We start from the raw sequence: 16,544 nt of genomic DNA, 5'->3' as shown, positions 1-16,544 counted from the left end.
ACAGTTCTTTTCTCAGCCATTTAAAGAAATCATAATCTAACATGTACCTAGCTAGATTACTTACTATAAGTTCTAAGACTCCATTCCTGGTCTATCCCCGGCAAAGACAGACTATAGACAGACACACAGACCCTTTGTTTCTCTCCCTCCTCCCAGCTTTTGAAAGTATCTTGTCTCCTCATTGGTCATTTTGGTCAGGTGCCAGCGAGGTTACCTTTAGCTTCTTAACCCTTTACAGGTGAGAGGATTTTTTTTTCTGGCCAGGAGGGATTTTAAAGGGGTTTACCCTTCCCTTTATATTTATGACACGTCCCCCAAATCTCAGCTAGGATGAAACACTGGCTGGGATTTCTTCCTGGAGCTCTAGGAAAACAGAGTTAATAAGACACATGTATCTCTAAATATACTACCAAGTACATAAAGACTAACAATTTTTCTACATCTCAAGGACGATTTTAACCAGTTGATTCTGGGAAACTTTCACGGGAGAGTGCATCAGCCACTTTGTTAGAAGCTCCTGAGATGTGTTGGATGTCGAAATCAAAATCTTGGAGAGCTAAACTCCACCGAAGAAGTTTTTTGTTAGTTTCTTTGACGGTGTGAAGCCACTTCAGTGCAGCATGGTCGATTTGCAGGTGGAAACGCCGTCCCCAAACATATGGGCGTAGCTTTTCCAGAGCGTAGACAATGGCGTAACATTCTTTTTCAGTGACTGACCAGTTGCTTTCCCTCTCAGACCGTTTTTTGCTGAGAAACACTACAGGGTGGAATTCTTGATCAGGTCCTTTCTGCATTAAAACTGCTCCCACACCACGCTCGGACGCATCTGTGGTTACTAGGAACGGTTTGTCAAAGTCTGGGGCCCTTAGTACAGGGTCAGACATGAGTGTCTCTTTAAGCTTGTTAAAGGCCTTCTGACACTTTTCAATCCACTGAACAGCATTTGGCTGTTTCTTTTTGGTTAGGTCTGTCAGTGGGGCGGCGATTTGGCTGTAGTGCGGTACAAATCGTCTGTAATAACCGGCCAAGCCTAAGAAGGATTGAACCTGTTTCTTTGACTTTGGGACAGGCCACTTTTGGATGGCACCCACTTTGGCCTGTAGGGGGCTGATAGTTCCTTGACCCACCCGGTGTCCAAGGTAAGTCACTCTGTTTAGGCCTATTTGACACTTCTTAGCCTTAACAGTTAGTCCTGCCTCCCTTATGCGCTCAAGGACTTTTTGTAGATGTTCCAGGTGGTCTACCCAGGAATCCGAAAATATGGCCACATCGTCAAGGTAGGTGACTGCATATTCTCCTAATCCCGCTAGGAGACCATCTACAAGTCTTTGGAAGGTGGCAGGTGCATTTCGCAGCCCGAAAGGGAGTACATTAAATTCATACAGCCCGAGATGTGTGGTGAAGGCTGACCTTTCCTTGGCAGATTCATCTAGCGGTACCTGCCAGTACCCCTTGGTTAAGTCCAAGGTAGAGATGAACTGGGCCCGTCCCAGTTTCTCTAATAGTTCATCTGTGCGTGGCATTGGATAGTTGTCTGGGCGAGTTACAGCATTTAGCTTACGGTAGTCCACGCAAAAACGTATTTCCCCATCTGGTTTGGGAACTAGAACCACTGGAGATGCCCATGCACTTTCAGAGGAGCAGATTACACCCATCTGTAACATATCCTGGATCTCCCGTTCTATAGCAGTTTTAGCTTGAGGAGACACCCGGTAAGGTTGGACCCTAATTGGGTGAGCATTACCTATGTCAATGGAGTGGTATGCCCGTTCAGTCAGTCCTGGGGTGGCTGAGAACGCTGGCGTGTAGCTAGTGCACAGCTCCTTGATCTGCTGTCACTGCATACGCCCAAGGGTCATGGAGAGGTTCACCTCTTCCACAACACCAGCACATTTCCCTTTGTAGTAGACACCTTCAGGCCACTCAGCATCGTCTCCTCCCTGGGCTGTAAACTGACAAACCTTTAATTCTCTGGAATAAAAGGGCTTTAGAGAATTAATATGGTATACCTTAGGCTTTCAGTTGGAGGTGGGGAATGCTATGAGATAATTAACAGCTCCCAGGTGCTCCTGGACCGTGAATGGCCCTTCCCACGATGCTTCCATTTTATGGGCCTGGAGCGCCTTTAAGACCATGATCTGGTCCCCTACTTTGAAGGAACGCTCTCTGGCATGTTTATCATACCAGGCTTTTTGCTCTTTTTGAGCATCCTGTAAGTTTTCTTTAGCAAGGGCTAAAGAGGTTCGGAGGGTGTTTTGTAGGTTGGTTACAAAGTCCAGAATGTTAGTTCCTGGAGAAGGTGTAAATCCCTCCCATTGCTGCTTCACCAACTGCAATGGCCCCTTAACCTCACAGCCATATACAAGTTCAAATGGGGAAAACCCTAAACTGGGGTGTGGTACAGCTCTGTAGGCAAAGAGCAACTGCTGCAACACTAGGTCCCAATCATTGGAGTGCTCATTTACGAATTTACGTATCATGGCCCCCAAAGTTCCATTAAACTTCTCCACCATGCCATTTGTTTGATGGTGGTAAGGAGTGGCAACCAAGTGATTTACCCCATGAGCTTCCCAAAGGTTTTTCATAGTTCCTGCCACGAAATTAGTCCCTGCATCTGTGAGGATGTCAGAGGGCCAACCTACCCTGGCAAAAATGTCTGCTAGTGCCTGGCACACACTTTTAGCCCTGGTGTTGCTTAGAGCTACTGCTTCTGGCCATCGGGTGGCAAAATCCATGAAAGTCAGTATGTACTGCTTTCCTCTGGGTGTCTTTTTCGGAAAAGGACCCAGAATATCCACAGCTACTCGCTGAAATGGAACTTCAATGATGGGGAGTGGCTGGAGAGGGGCTTTGACCTGGTCTTGGGGTTTTCCCACTCTTTGGCACACCTCACAAGACTGGACATAGGTAGAAACATCCTTGCCCATTCCCTCCCAGTGGAATGACCCCCCCAAACGGTCTTTGGTTCTGTTCACCCCAGCATGGCCACTAGGGTGATCATGGGCTAAGCTCAAGAGCTTGGCCCGGTATTTAGTTGGAACTACCAACTGTCTCTGAGGATGCCAGTCTTCCTGGTGTCCACCAGAAAGAGTTTCCTTGTATAAAAGTCCTCTTTCTACAACAAACCTGTATCGATTTGAAGAGCTGAGAGGCGGTGGGTTGCTCCGTGCCGCCGTCCAAGCTCTCTGGAGGCTTTCTTCTGCTTCCTGTTCAGTCTGGAACTGTTCCCTTGGTGTTGGAGACATCAGTTCCTCATGGGATTGTGGACCTAGGCTTGGTCCCTCTGGAAGCGATATAGGGGATGGAGCTGTTTCTGTTGACTGTGAACCGCTCTCCGCTGGTGCACTATGTTGGGATTCAGGCTCCGGCTGAGCCTCTTGTGTAGGGTTATCGGCTGCTGCCAGTTCAGGTTCGGTGGGGCCCTCTGGTGTTGAGGTTGCAAGTACTGGATTCAGTGCTGACACTGGGTCTGGTGTTGGTTGTTCGGCTGGTTCCGGTTCTGGGACTGGTTCCATCTGGGTCTCTGGGACTGGATCCACTACTGCTGTTGCAGACATTGGCCTGGGGTCCGGGTCCATCACCTCTGACCGGGTCCTGATAGAAGTTTCCAGAACAGAGCTAGGCCTCATGGCTTGTTTAGGCTGGCTGTGGGTGACCGTTCCCACCCTCTTGGCCTGCTTCACATGATTGGCCAAGTCTTCCCCCAACAGCATGGGGATGGGATAATCATCATAGACTGCAAAAGTCCACGTTCCTGACCAGCCCTTGTACTGGACAGGCAACTTGGCTGTAGGCAAATCAAAAGAGTTGGACTTGAAGGGTTGAATCATCACTTGGATCTCTGGGTTGATTAAATTGGGGTCCACTAAGGAAGCATGGATAGCTGACACTTGTGCTCCGGTGTCCCTCCACGCGGTGACCTTCTTCCCGCCCACACTCACAGTTTCCCTCCGCTCCAAGGGTATCTGGGAGGTATCTGGGCCTGCGGACCTCTGGTGTGATTCCGGTGCAATGAACTGTAATCTGTTGGGGTTCTTGGGGCAGTTGGCCTTTACATGCCCCAGCTCGTTACATTTAAAACATCGTCCAGCTGACGGGTCACCGGGGTGAGGTGGGTTGCTGGAGAATGGGGTGGTGGGACGATAAGGGGTCTGGAGGGTTCTTTGGGAGGTAGGTGGGGCTTTGGGCAGCCCCCGGTAATAGGGTGTGATCTGGGGTTGTCCCTTCTGGTCTCCACTCCAACTGCGACCAGTTTTCTTTTTCTCTGCCACCTCCACCCATCTGGCTCCAATCTCTCCTGCCTCGATTACAGTTTTGGGCTTCCCATCTAGGATGTATCTTTCTATTTCCTCAGGAACACCCTCTAAGAATTGTTCCATTTGCATTAGGAAGGGCAAATTTTCTGGAGATTCAACACTTGCTCCTGATATCCAGGCATCCCAATGTTTCACAATGTGGTAGGCATGTCGGGTAAATGACACGTCTGGTTTCCACCTTAGGGCTCTGAACCTCCGACGAGACTACTCGGGTGTTATCCCCATTCTGACTCTCGCCTTGGATTTAAACAGTTCATACTTGTTCATGTGTTCTTTAGGCATTTCAGCTGCCACCTCAGCTAAGGGTCCACTGAGCTGTGGCCTCAGCTCTGCCATGTATTGGTCAGTAGAGATGCTGTACCCAAGGCAGGCCTTTTCAAAGTTTTCTAAGAAGGCCTCAGTATCATCACCTGCCTTGTAGGTGGGGAACTTTCTGGGATGGGAAGTGGTACTTGGAGAAGGATTGCTAGGGTTTGTTGGGATATTCCGCTGAGCCTTTATCTTCTCTACCTCCTCCACATGCTTCCTCTCTTTTTCCTTCTCCTCCAGTTCTTTGGCCTTTGCTTCCATTTCTTTGTCCCTTGCTTCCATTTTCAGCCGCATAAGTTCTATCTGTCTTTCATGTTCCCTTTGTTTTTCCTCAGCCTGAAATTTGGCTAATTCCAGCTGTAGTCGAGCTGCGGATTTGGTCATTCTAACCTCTCTGTTTTTAACTAACTTTACACCCGAGGTTTAGAAATAAACAAACAAAACTTGGCTGTAAAATTTTGCTGTGTTGGAATAGAATACCTATTCTCTGATAGTGATTGTCAGCCTACAGAAAAAGACAATTCCCTTGTCTCTGCTCTGGGCCCAAATCAAAGCAAAAAACCTCCAACTACTTGGAAACCTGCTTACCAGCAGCCCAAAGGAAAAAAAAATTTCCTTTTCAAACCTGTGCTCCTTGTAGAACAAAAAAATCAAAATCCTAAAAAAAAAAACCTGCCACTTTTGTCTCCAGGCAAATGGGTAGAACACCCCTCCCCCCCCCCCTCCGTTTACTTTTAGAAAAAAAAAACTTCTGGTTTACCAAGACTGTGAATTTCCCTGCAGGAGGCTAAGTACCCTGCCTCCAGGCAAAGAAAACCTGCAATTCACAAAGATAATCCCCTTTTGTCTCAGCTCTGGCTCCAAAGCAGAGAGAAAACAAGCTGCTTTCAGTTTCAGCTGCTTTCTGGACTTCCTTTCCAAAGGAAAAAAAAATTTCCTTTTTAAAATCTGTATTTCTAGTTCAAAAAATCTCAACTGGATCTCAAAATGATTTCAGGTTAATCCCACCACTCTGCCACCATGTCAAGGTTCCTCCCCCACTCTGAACTCTAGGGTACAGATGTGGGGACCTGCATGAAAAACCTCCTAAGCTTATCTTTACCAGCTTAGGTCAAAACTTCCCCAAGGTACAAAATATTCCACCCTTTGTCCTTGGATTGGCCGCTACCACCACCAAACTAATACTGGTTACTGGGGAAGAGCTGTTTGGAAACGTCTTTCCCCCCAAAATACTTCCCAAACCTTGCACCCCACTTTCTGGACAAGTTTTGGTAAAAAGCCTCACCAATTTGCCCAGGTGACTACAGACCCAGACCCTTGGATCTTAAGAACAATGAACAATCCTCCCAACACTTGCACCCCCCCTTTCCAGGGAAATGTTGGATAAAAAGCCTCACCAATTTGCATAGGTGACCATAGACCCAAACCCTTGGATCTGAAAACAACGAAAAAGCATTCAGTTTTCTTACAAGAAGACTTTTAATAGAAATAGAAGTAAATAGAAATAAAGAAATCCCCCCTGTAAAATCAGGATGGTAGATACCTTACAGGGTAATTAGATTCAAAACATAGAGAACCCCTCGAAGCAAAACCGTAAGTTACAAAAAAGATACACAGACAGAAATAGTTATTCTATTCAGCACAATTCTTTTCTCAGCCATTTAAAGAAATCATAATCTAACACGTACCTAGCTAGATTACTTACTAAAAGTTCTAAGACTCCATTCCTGGTCTATCCCCGGCAAAGACAGACTATAGACAGACACACAGACCCTTTGTTTCTCTCCCTCCTCCCAGCTTTTGAAAGTATCTTGTCTCCTCATTGGCCATTTTGGTCAGGTGCCAGTGAGGTTACCTTTAGCTTCTTAATCCTTTACAGGTGAGAGGATTTTTTTCTCTGGCCAGGAGGGATTTTAAAGGGGTTTACCCTTCCCTTTATATTTATGACAGGAGGGGAGTTCAATGGGCCATCTGCCAGGCTCCCACTTCCCCCCTTCCATTTCCCTATCCCCTTTTCTTCCCCATCCCATCCCTCTTCACCTCCCTACTGCCTTCTGTCCCCACCTCTTCCCATTCTTCTCCCCACAGTCCCCTACCCACTGCCCTTTCCCCACTGTCCCCTATCCCCTTCCCCTCACTCCCACATCCCCTCCCCCTGCCCCTATCCCATGCCCCTTCCTTCCTCCTCACTGCCTCTTCCCCCTCCCCCCCACCTCCTTACTTTTTTACATGAAAGCTAAATGAAGAGTCTTACCTAATCACAGGACTCAAGGCCTTTATACCTATGCTTTTATCTGGTCCTGGATGCTTTTGTTGTAGCATCATCATAATGAATTACCAGCCCAGCAGAGGAAGCTCTCCGGGAGGCCATTTTAAGGAATGCTAGGGGGGTGCTGACCGGGTAAGGGAGGAACATGAAGCCTTCTCCTCCTCACTGCATTCTAGCGATTGGCTCTTTTGGTGGTGGTAATATGGCTACACTATGATTAAAGTGTCACCTCATAATGCAGTTTGGATTTGGGCTCAGGTTTATGAGGGAGGGCGACTGAGGGCACATGACACTAGGGACACAGCTATAGAGAAGAGGGTAAAGGAAGGAAACCTGCCTATCTAAGGTACTTATATGGCCATCGCCATAGCAAATGAGTACCTCACAATCTTTAATGTATATCCTCAGGACACCACTGTGAAATAGGGAAATGCTCTTATCCCCATGTTCAGATGGAGAACTAAGGTACGGGGAAGCTAAGTAACTTGCCCAAGGTCACAGAGTCTGTGGTAGAGTAGGGAACTGAATCCAAATCTTAGGCTAATGCCCTAAAATTTGGACTATCCTTTCTAATCCAGAGAGGATACCACAGATGTGGAGGAGGGAAAAACTGAGCTTGACAAAAATAAAAATGCTTTCATTTCTGTCCATCTCTGTCCTATCTTTCTGAATCAGTTTCAATCCATTTCTAGGGAGGAAGTTTGGGAACACTGCTGTCTAAATATTACCTTGGGACAGACATCAAGAGCCAGGCAGTGAAATGTGAAAAATAGCTAGTGCTCTGTAAAGTTTCTAAAATAGTTTAGAACCTTTAAAACTAACTTTATCCTAAATACCAGTATATTTAAAACCTCTCCCAATGGGGATAATATTGGCAAAATGACTTGACATGTTCAGGTATTTGACAATTGCTGCAAAGAGAATATGGAAAATATTTTTACCACATGTACTGTATGTAATAAATGTTACGATGAAAGCACAGTCCTCTGACAATCCCCATTGCGTCTTTCCTTCTCATTAATCATGTCCCTTCTTTTCCATCATTTACTGTCACAAGGGCAATTTCCAAAAGTTCATTTCAGCAATGGATAACACTGACAGACTTGCAGTAACTGCTGCTGTAACGTTGAGTGCTTTTAAAATCAAAGAGCACTTTTAAAAGTGCGGAGATCTGTTTATGCAGGAGCTACCGTGAGTGTTTGTCTTTATGACAGGTTTTATTATCTATGGCTAAAGAGGGCTTGGGAACAGAAGAAGGTAATTAACCATTGGAACAACTTATTAAATGTCATGGTGGATACTTCAACACTGGCCATTTTAAAAATCAAGATTGGATGTTTTTCTAAAAGATATGCCTGGGAATTATTCTGGGGACATTCTAAGGTATGTACTATACAGAAGGTCAGGCTAAATGTTTACAGCAGTTTCTTCCAGCCTTGGAATCTATGAAAACTACCTTTTTATTGTGGGGGGGACAAGCAATTGTTTGTTGGACAAACCCTCAAAAAGCCAGCACTGCATACAGAAAACATCATCCTATCTCCAATTTCACATTCCTGGGGGAAATCTTTTGGAAACACATGACAGTTGCCAACATTCTGCATGCTTCACAATCAGGCTTCTGACAAGCACACAGCCCAGGCTATGTTTCAGTGCTAATATACTCAAGGTCTCTGCAGCCTTCACTACAGTGGCTCACAATGTGTCCCTGTTCCACTTGCATGACTTTGCTACAGTAGATGGTGCAGCATTACAAAGGTTCCAGTCATTCCTCACCATGAAGATCCAGAGAGTAAATATACAAATATACAACTGCAGATCATCCCTGAAATGCCTCACCTGCAGGGTCCTTAGGATATGGTCCCCTCTCCTCCTCTTCAACATCTCCATGAGACCACTTGGTGACAATTCAAGGAACCTGCTGCCAAGACCGTGGTAATGATATCATCTGTAGCTCTCCTTTTCCACCGATGCAATCACAAGGGTTTCACAATGCCTACAGGTGATGAGCATCTGGATGAAGTGCAGTTGGCTTTAACCCAACTCAGGCAAGAGTAAAGAGGTGCCGATCAGAAAGGGGAAATACTTCAAGGACTTGCCAGGATTCTGTCCTCCCCTTTCATCAAAGGAATCTCCCCCTCATTTGTCAAAATGGTGCACAGCTCTGGTCCTGTTTGATTCATCACTAAGCCTAGACAATCAGTATCAGTGGTGACAAGCATTCTGGCACCTGCAGCTTGCTAGGAAACTTCACTCCTACCTCTCAGATGACCCACACATAACACCTCCATGCAGAGTTATTGTATATCACGGTCTCTGGGGCTCTAAAGGTTAGCAAGGCAGAAGCTCCAGTTTGTGCAGTCTACCCCGCTGGCCAGACAGGACATTAAGAGCACACCACCTTGGTGGCTCAGCTCCCTCCTGGACTCCCAATCCACTCCCATTGCCAGTTCAAGCCTTTGGTCCTCATCTTCAAAGCCATTCAGAGGTACTGCAGTGGCCCTGTCTCCCTTTATGATCCACCAGGACAATTGCACTTCTTTGGAACAAGGCAGCTCAGAACCCATAGGAACTGCAGACAACACATCCCCGGCATGAGGGGGACTCAGCTATGACAAGCTCCCAGATGAAGTCAGACTGATGTGGAGTCTGACCAGCTTTAGAGCAGGCTGTAACTCACTCCTCTCTGATAAACTGGGATGATCTATTCACACACACAAAGCGGCACTAACTGCACGTGGGATGTACTGTGTTTGATATACACTGCTGAGAATAACTCTCCATTATTAATCCACTAGACAACGAAAGTCCGGGGAACAAAGAGACGAACTGTAATAGAAATAAAATCTTTAATTCAATCTCCTTTAAATGTAATGTTCTACTTAATTGACACCTGTATTTTCTACAGTTTTCCAGAACATATTTGCTTACTGGTACTGTCAACTTTTGTTATATATTGTAGCTGTCAAATTGACAATAAAATTGATTGTGCATTTTATACCGTGTTTAGGCTTCTTTTCTCTTTGCAGTTTTGTATCTGACTATGGCTTAGCTTGAATCCAATAGATTTAATTGATTTTAGGTTAAATTCTTCTGCATCATAATTCCCCTTATGAGCAACATAACTTAGTGTCACACTGGGACCCTGGAGAGTTGATATGTGGGAAGTTTAACCTAACTTGCTAAGGGTCAAACACGGCTCGCTTTAGTCCTCAGAGCAGCTCCATAGACTTCAGTGGGACTCCTTTCAAGGCATGTGGGATTTGCATGAGTTAACATAAATAATATTGTAATAGTTGTGGAAAGAAGATTCACAACAAAAGTCTCTAGTTCAAAATCCAAGTGCATTTTTGTTGGATAAAAACGTATGGAGTGTTTGGAGAACTGAACTGATTCAATACTGACTTGGTAGTCCCCTAAAAGAAGGGTGGAAAATGTAGCCATGCCTGGTACTAAATGGGAAATACTTTGATAGTACAGCGCAGCAGTTCTTATTGTGGAAGAGGGATCACTAACAGCGCTGAAAACAATGTATCCTTCTCAGTGGTGAATCTAGTAAAGTGAGACTGGAAAGTGTGTGGGGGGGGGACACAACTTATTTTAAAAAGCTCCCACTTAGGTCTCCCCCAACTAGAACAGAATGAGGGAAAAGTGAAAGGAGAGATGTGCTCAGAAAACAGAACAGATAAGAGTTTTGGCAGAGCTGTCGGTTCACCACCACCAAGTGATCCTGAACTAAGTGATTTCCCTCTGGAGGCAGGAGAGAGAAGAACAAATGCAGAGAACAAGGATTCCAGAGCACAACACCCTGCACCCAAGCTGACTGCTGTACCAGCTCACTGATGCAGTAGCATTTTAGTAGATGGAACCTGTGTCCAATCTGCCAGAAGACAGAAGATATCCCATTGGGGTGAGGGCTGCCCTGCTGCATGACCTCAATCTCCCTCTTGATGGGTTAGCATAAACAGGCACGAGCTCAGTAAGAACAGAATCTATTTAATCCTGGAAGAGAGGACAGAGGCAGTTCCCCTCCTGTTCCTGACTCCAAAACACTTCTGCTTTCCCTGGGCAGAAACCATGCCCCACCCTGAACTCTTCCCAGGGATATTCTCTGAGTCGGGGCCCTTCCCATCTGGGAGGAGCATCACATCTTTCAGGGGCTGCCTGTGGAGGTTCCACACACACAGACCCAGCCAGCACAGCAGCTTGGTCACACTATTTACATTTAGATATGTTGGAAGAGAAGTTCAGGTGATGGGACTTGCACTGATGGAGTACACAGCCTAAGACCTGGAGCTTAGGTTAGGATTATTTATCATTTACTGGTTATGTGATGGTAGCCGCAAAAGAAAGACCCCATCAGGATCAGGGCCTCATGTGCGAAGCACTGTACAAATACATAGGAAGAGACAGATCGCACCCTGAAGATTTTGAAGTCTCAAGGACCCAGTACCAGATGAGGAGTGGAGGATGGAGGGGATAGATGATCACTGGCGCAAGTTTCAACTTACTTTGCTGTTTGTTTTGACTGGGGGTAGAGGAAGGTTAAAAGGAATGGCAGCAGTGGGAGTATTAATGTGTCAGGGAATAGGGAGGGTAAGGGGGCTTTTGAAGGGAAGAAGAAGGGAGCAGTGGGGAGTGCAGGAAGAGCGAGTCTGGTATTGAGAGGGAAGACGGGGAGGGGGAAGGGGTGGACAACGGACAAATGCTACAGAATTGTAACCACGATTCCAGTAGGTTTGGCACTTGCTTTTATGTATGAGGGTTCTTTTTTGGTCCACTCGATAGGGAGATTGTCCTCTGCTCACTGGCAACAGGATCGGGGTCATTCACTAACAGTGGCCTTTTTTTTTTTTGCATTTTGCCTCAAGTCTTCATGAGGATTTATGCACTAGGTACTCACCTGTCAATTTACGATTACAGTTTACAGAATAGGTAGCTCAGTGCTCTGAGGAGTCAGTGAAGCAATTTGAAGAGTAGGAGGGGATGAAATTTGTTTGGAGGGAAGAAGTAAAAAGGTTTATCAAGAAGGCCACAGCACCTTAAACTACCAAGAAAATATCCCAGTTTTCTCACTCGCTCACACTTAGCCAGACCTTCCTGATCCCCACTGTCCCGGAGACATCCAAGTGGGAGCAATCATTTTACTAATGAGGGCGTGCAAACACAGCTATCAGTTGAGGGAACTCCATTGTTTTTCAGGCAGATGCACAGGAAACATAAGTGTCTTTTAGATAATCGTAGAAATCTCTACAAGAGAATTGTGACAAGCTCTACTTCACACCATCACAGCATAGTAACTTTTGACTTTGGGGGATTTGATTTAAATCATTTGGGTCAGTACTAGCTGGATCCAGATATGACTTGTGAAAAGCAAATAATAATTCTCTAGTCTAAATCCTTCAGTCCTTTCTTATATAGAGCACATATCATCACTCAAAGCATAATCCTAATGCCTCTTCAAGCAACACATGCTATTTTTTCCACTCTACATATTGGTTTGGCTTAATTTGTTGTCCCTCTGTGGCTTTTCTTTACCATTATTTGATTTGCCCTAAAAGTCAATTGTGTTTTATAAACCTGAAAATTGGTAGTGCAAAGATTGAACATTTCTGTTAAGGATGGCAGTGTCAATTTGCTACAATTGTTCAAATAGGAAATAGATAAAATGTGAAATATAATAAAAGCCTTTCAAATGGCTGGGAGGAGAGTTCTTCCTGTATCAGTGGGTGAGAAATCAGGAATAGAATCAGGAAGATTATTTTGAACTCAGTATCTACCTTCATATCAATAGAGCTGTTTAATAAATTGTGCCTTGTGAGCATATAACAAAGTCACAAGTGTAAAAAGATAGCCCCATGAGTCCGGTTAGGCTGATCTATTGAAGATTAACAGAGGTAAAGTCTTACTTTAAAGTAAAGTCTGGACATTATTAAGTGAGATGGTAGAGAGTGCCTTATATTTATGAAGTATGTACAAAGAGAACTTTTCAGGGTGTCTGGTGATATGGAGGACCAGATCCTCACTGGTCAGAGTAAATCATCCACACTTTCAGTATAAACTGACTTACACTAGCTGAGGATCTGGTCCACAGTATGGTTTGAATGAGCAACAGAGCCAGATTTCAGAAATTTAGGGGGACAATAATTCCTATTTATCAAAGAATCAGAAGGCAATGACTCCTTTATGTACAGTGAGGCTGTCCCACTTTGGAGACACATAGTATCTTGAGTATGAACTAGTCTCTGGATAGTCACTGAACATTTCTGAGAACTGTAGAAACCTGTGATCAGAACTTTGTTCTAGTGAACAAAAGGGTGGAAATATTTGGAACAATCAGCAAAGTATAAGACAGAATATAAAATATTGCAGTGTAGTCTAATTCATAGAGTTTAAATTATAGAGTTGTTATCTCATACAGCATTTATCTTTGTTTACACACTCACTATACACTGAATACAAATACGTGGAAACACCAACAGTAATGTTTATACATGATATCTGGATTAAAAACTGACACTGATTCTTAAATTATGTTTGAACATTGAGCTGATCTGCTTGTTTCAAAGAGGAGAGACTCAGATCAGATGAGAAGCCCAGGGTGGATTACGAGAGGTAGGGATTTGGACTGGGAACCATTGTGTGGGGAAGAATGGGATTCAGGTGGGGTCTCCCGTCTGGGAGATGGGAACTGGGTGGGCAAGGAGATTTGGACTGGAATGAAGAGGTGGAGGATGAGAGAGAAGGGACAGGCCTAGGATAGGCATGAGAAGACAGGAGCAGAAAGGGTCAGTTTTAGAGGAAACAGACAGAAGGGTCTGTGACCACTTCAGCACAATTCCTCCAGAACTGAAATAGAGTTCAAGATTCCTGAGTCTCACCATTCTTCTGCCATCACCAAATATTTCTGAAACTCGCTGGGAAAATCTCTCTCACATACACATCCTTCTCTAGTGTCTGGTCCATATAGAACTAGTAGGTTGTTGTCCTCTATTCATTACTTTGTTAAATGAAGTGGCAGAGGTCTATATTGTGAATCCAACCCTGTGGCTGGCCCACATGCATGTCAATGTGATTCCAAATAATGAAATTTGTTTTTCTCAGTTAGATTTTTAAAAAACAACATTAGAAGAACATTAAGGTTGCAAAATCAAGTATTAAAGGTGAGGAAATGCTAGAATTAAAGTTGCCTGGGAAAACTTAAAAATTGGGCCTCTTGTGTGTATGCATTATGATACAATCTTTAATTACATGTTTATATTATTTTTTTCCACAGGATCTATACAAAACTAGAACTTCAAGGCATATTTTTTCCTGCAGCTTGTATAAATTATCTAAGTGATTTAACCCTTGATATTTTTTCTTTACGTTTTATGGATCTTGCCATAAATGAGAAAGATGTAGTATTTCTTGCATAGTCTGAAGTATTAATAACGATTGACTAGCTTTCTTACAAAATACTAACATAAATAGTATCTGAAAACTCCTTCAGGTAGTACTGTTTAAAGAAACATTCATTTTCTACCTGAAAAATTCATAGTAGTTGAGATAGAGAAACTAGTTAACATTTTGTTTCAAGATCTCCTAGACTCACTAGCCAACCTACCTCCATCTCAATCAGGGTCTATGTGTAATTACCAGTTTAGGGTCAGATTCTGATACCAATATTATCACTGAGTAACATATCACCCCACCTATAGTCTCATTTAAATGGGGTTACTTGAGGAATAATTTACTGCCAAACATGAATAAACTCTGTCCCATTGTGAAGCAAAATAATAGACCATAATGCAACAATAGTATTACCTTCCTCTTAGGATCACAGTACATTGTCATCTTTATTTAAGAAAGAAATCAGCAATCACTTGCACTAAGTACAGCTTATCAATTTAATAATATGAATCATATGACACTTTGGTGATGTCTGGGAAATGACCTTTAGTATTAACAAGTTCTATTTTGCACTGTAGAGCTGTATTTAAATACTATGTTACTCTGACATAAAATTGCATTTTTGACCATTCTTTTTTCTTGTGGTCACCTATTTCAGTTTAAATTCATTTTCAAGTTTCCAGTGAATGAGCCGATAAAATTTCCTAATCAACCTGCCCTTTACTGAAGTATGTTTATGTAAAATAAACTGCAAGGGCATGAAAACACTCTGATAAAGAAATCCTGGAAGAAAAGTGATATGGGTTTGGTTATATAATTGTACTGAATTAGTTTTGAACTCTGCAACTGCACAAATGTCACTAATGAAATGCCATCATTTCCACTGAAAGATATCATTCATAATTAATTTCAACATGCAACACTAAGCCTGCTAATCTTCAAGGTCACTGGCTGGAGGAAGCATGGAAATATTACTGGAACCTTTCTAAGGTTCAACAGTTGCTTTGCCTTTCCTCCTCACCATTAAGTTTAAAATGTTTCTAGAGTAAACCTCAACATGTCTTACCGTCAGCTTCTCCTTTAAGGTGTGTTTTGCTGAGATTTCTTTTTCGTGCTTTTCTAACTCCATGTCCCAGAGAAAGACGCTCAGATCCTGGGTAGAAGTGATTTAATCTGACTACATATTAGATATCACTGTACTTTTCAAGTTGTGAGACAGAACTCTATCAGGCAGTGCTGGTGATAATTTCTGGTTAGCTAGTGTTTCCATTTATAGACGTAGAAACTTCACAAATAGAATCCTAGAGAGAAGGCAGGCAACTGGCCTCAGATAACAATAAATGTTATTTTGGCATCAAAGCAAACTGTTTAACGTGAGTACTGTTTAACGTGAGTCCCTCACCCCCACAAAATAAGCTTGTGTTAAAGACTCCCTGAAAAGGAACTGGAAAAATAATAGCTAGATCACAGTAGAGCTTATTCTTGAATGCACAGTTTATTAGCCAACTAAAATGAAAATATGATTAGCTTGTATGATATGATGTTACACAGACACAGAATAACCAGAGCAACATTTGAAAAAGGATACATACGTTTGTCTATTGATCTTTCTCAGTTACCAGTGTCTGGTGTTGAGCGGTCCCACTAGAATTTAATGTAGAGATATATTCTCCTCATGTCCTTCTAATAATAGGACATGCTATATTAAATGTCTTCTTGATCTTCTGAAATGCAGAAACAAAATCAAAACATTGTATCTGTGCTACAAGTGTTAATACACTCAAAAACTAGTCAGTGTAGATATAAAATATCACTGTATTTAAAGCCCATTACATACCAAGGGAGATGGGCTTTTAAAGTGAGTTAACTATAGAAGAATAACCTGGCTTGGGTTCATGATGATAAAGTCAGGAATCCAATATTAGAAACTGTGGTGGGAGGAGGTTGTCTCCTTGGCTGTGCTGTAGATTCCAAGGTTTACAACACAACCACTGATTGCTACATCAACTAGGTCAATGCTGATATCTTCTGAGTGATTTGCATGCACAGTTTGTTCTGCAATTCCTAGTAACTAATAGGGAAAAATCCAATTGCAAACACAGTCGTGTAAAAAAAAAAAAAAAAACTACTTTGCTACTGAATCATAATAGATTCTTTGACGGTTCCAAGACACATCAGAAAAATTAAACTTTCCTTCATGATATTGGCACTGTAGGTGTCACATGCTCAGATTATATTAAGAGAATTTCAATTACTAC

General features: G+C 43.3%; 1 protein-coding gene across 1 annotated transcript in view; it reads right to left on the bottom strand.

Annotated features, from left to right (window-relative positions):
- The window catches only part of MLIP (muscular LMNA interacting protein), a 169,608-nt gene extending 154,193 nt beyond the window's left edge, over nucleotides 1–15,415 (bottom strand). Inside the window, exon 1 of the mRNA XM_077811585.1 lies at nucleotides 15,353–15,415. Within this exon, the coding sequence (XP_077667711.1) occupies nucleotides 15,353–15,415 (63 nt within the window). The remainder of the gene's footprint in view (nucleotides 1–15,352) is intronic.
- Nucleotides 15,416–16,544: the final 1,129 nt, after the last annotated feature.

This window comes from Eretmochelys imbricata, chromosome 3, assembly GCF_965152235.1.
Source record: "Eretmochelys imbricata isolate rEreImb1 chromosome 3, rEreImb1.hap1, whole genome shotgun sequence".
NCBI lineage: Eukaryota > Metazoa > Chordata > Testudines > Cheloniidae > Eretmochelys > Eretmochelys imbricata.
This window is presented reverse-complemented; position numbering and strand designations above follow the sequence as displayed.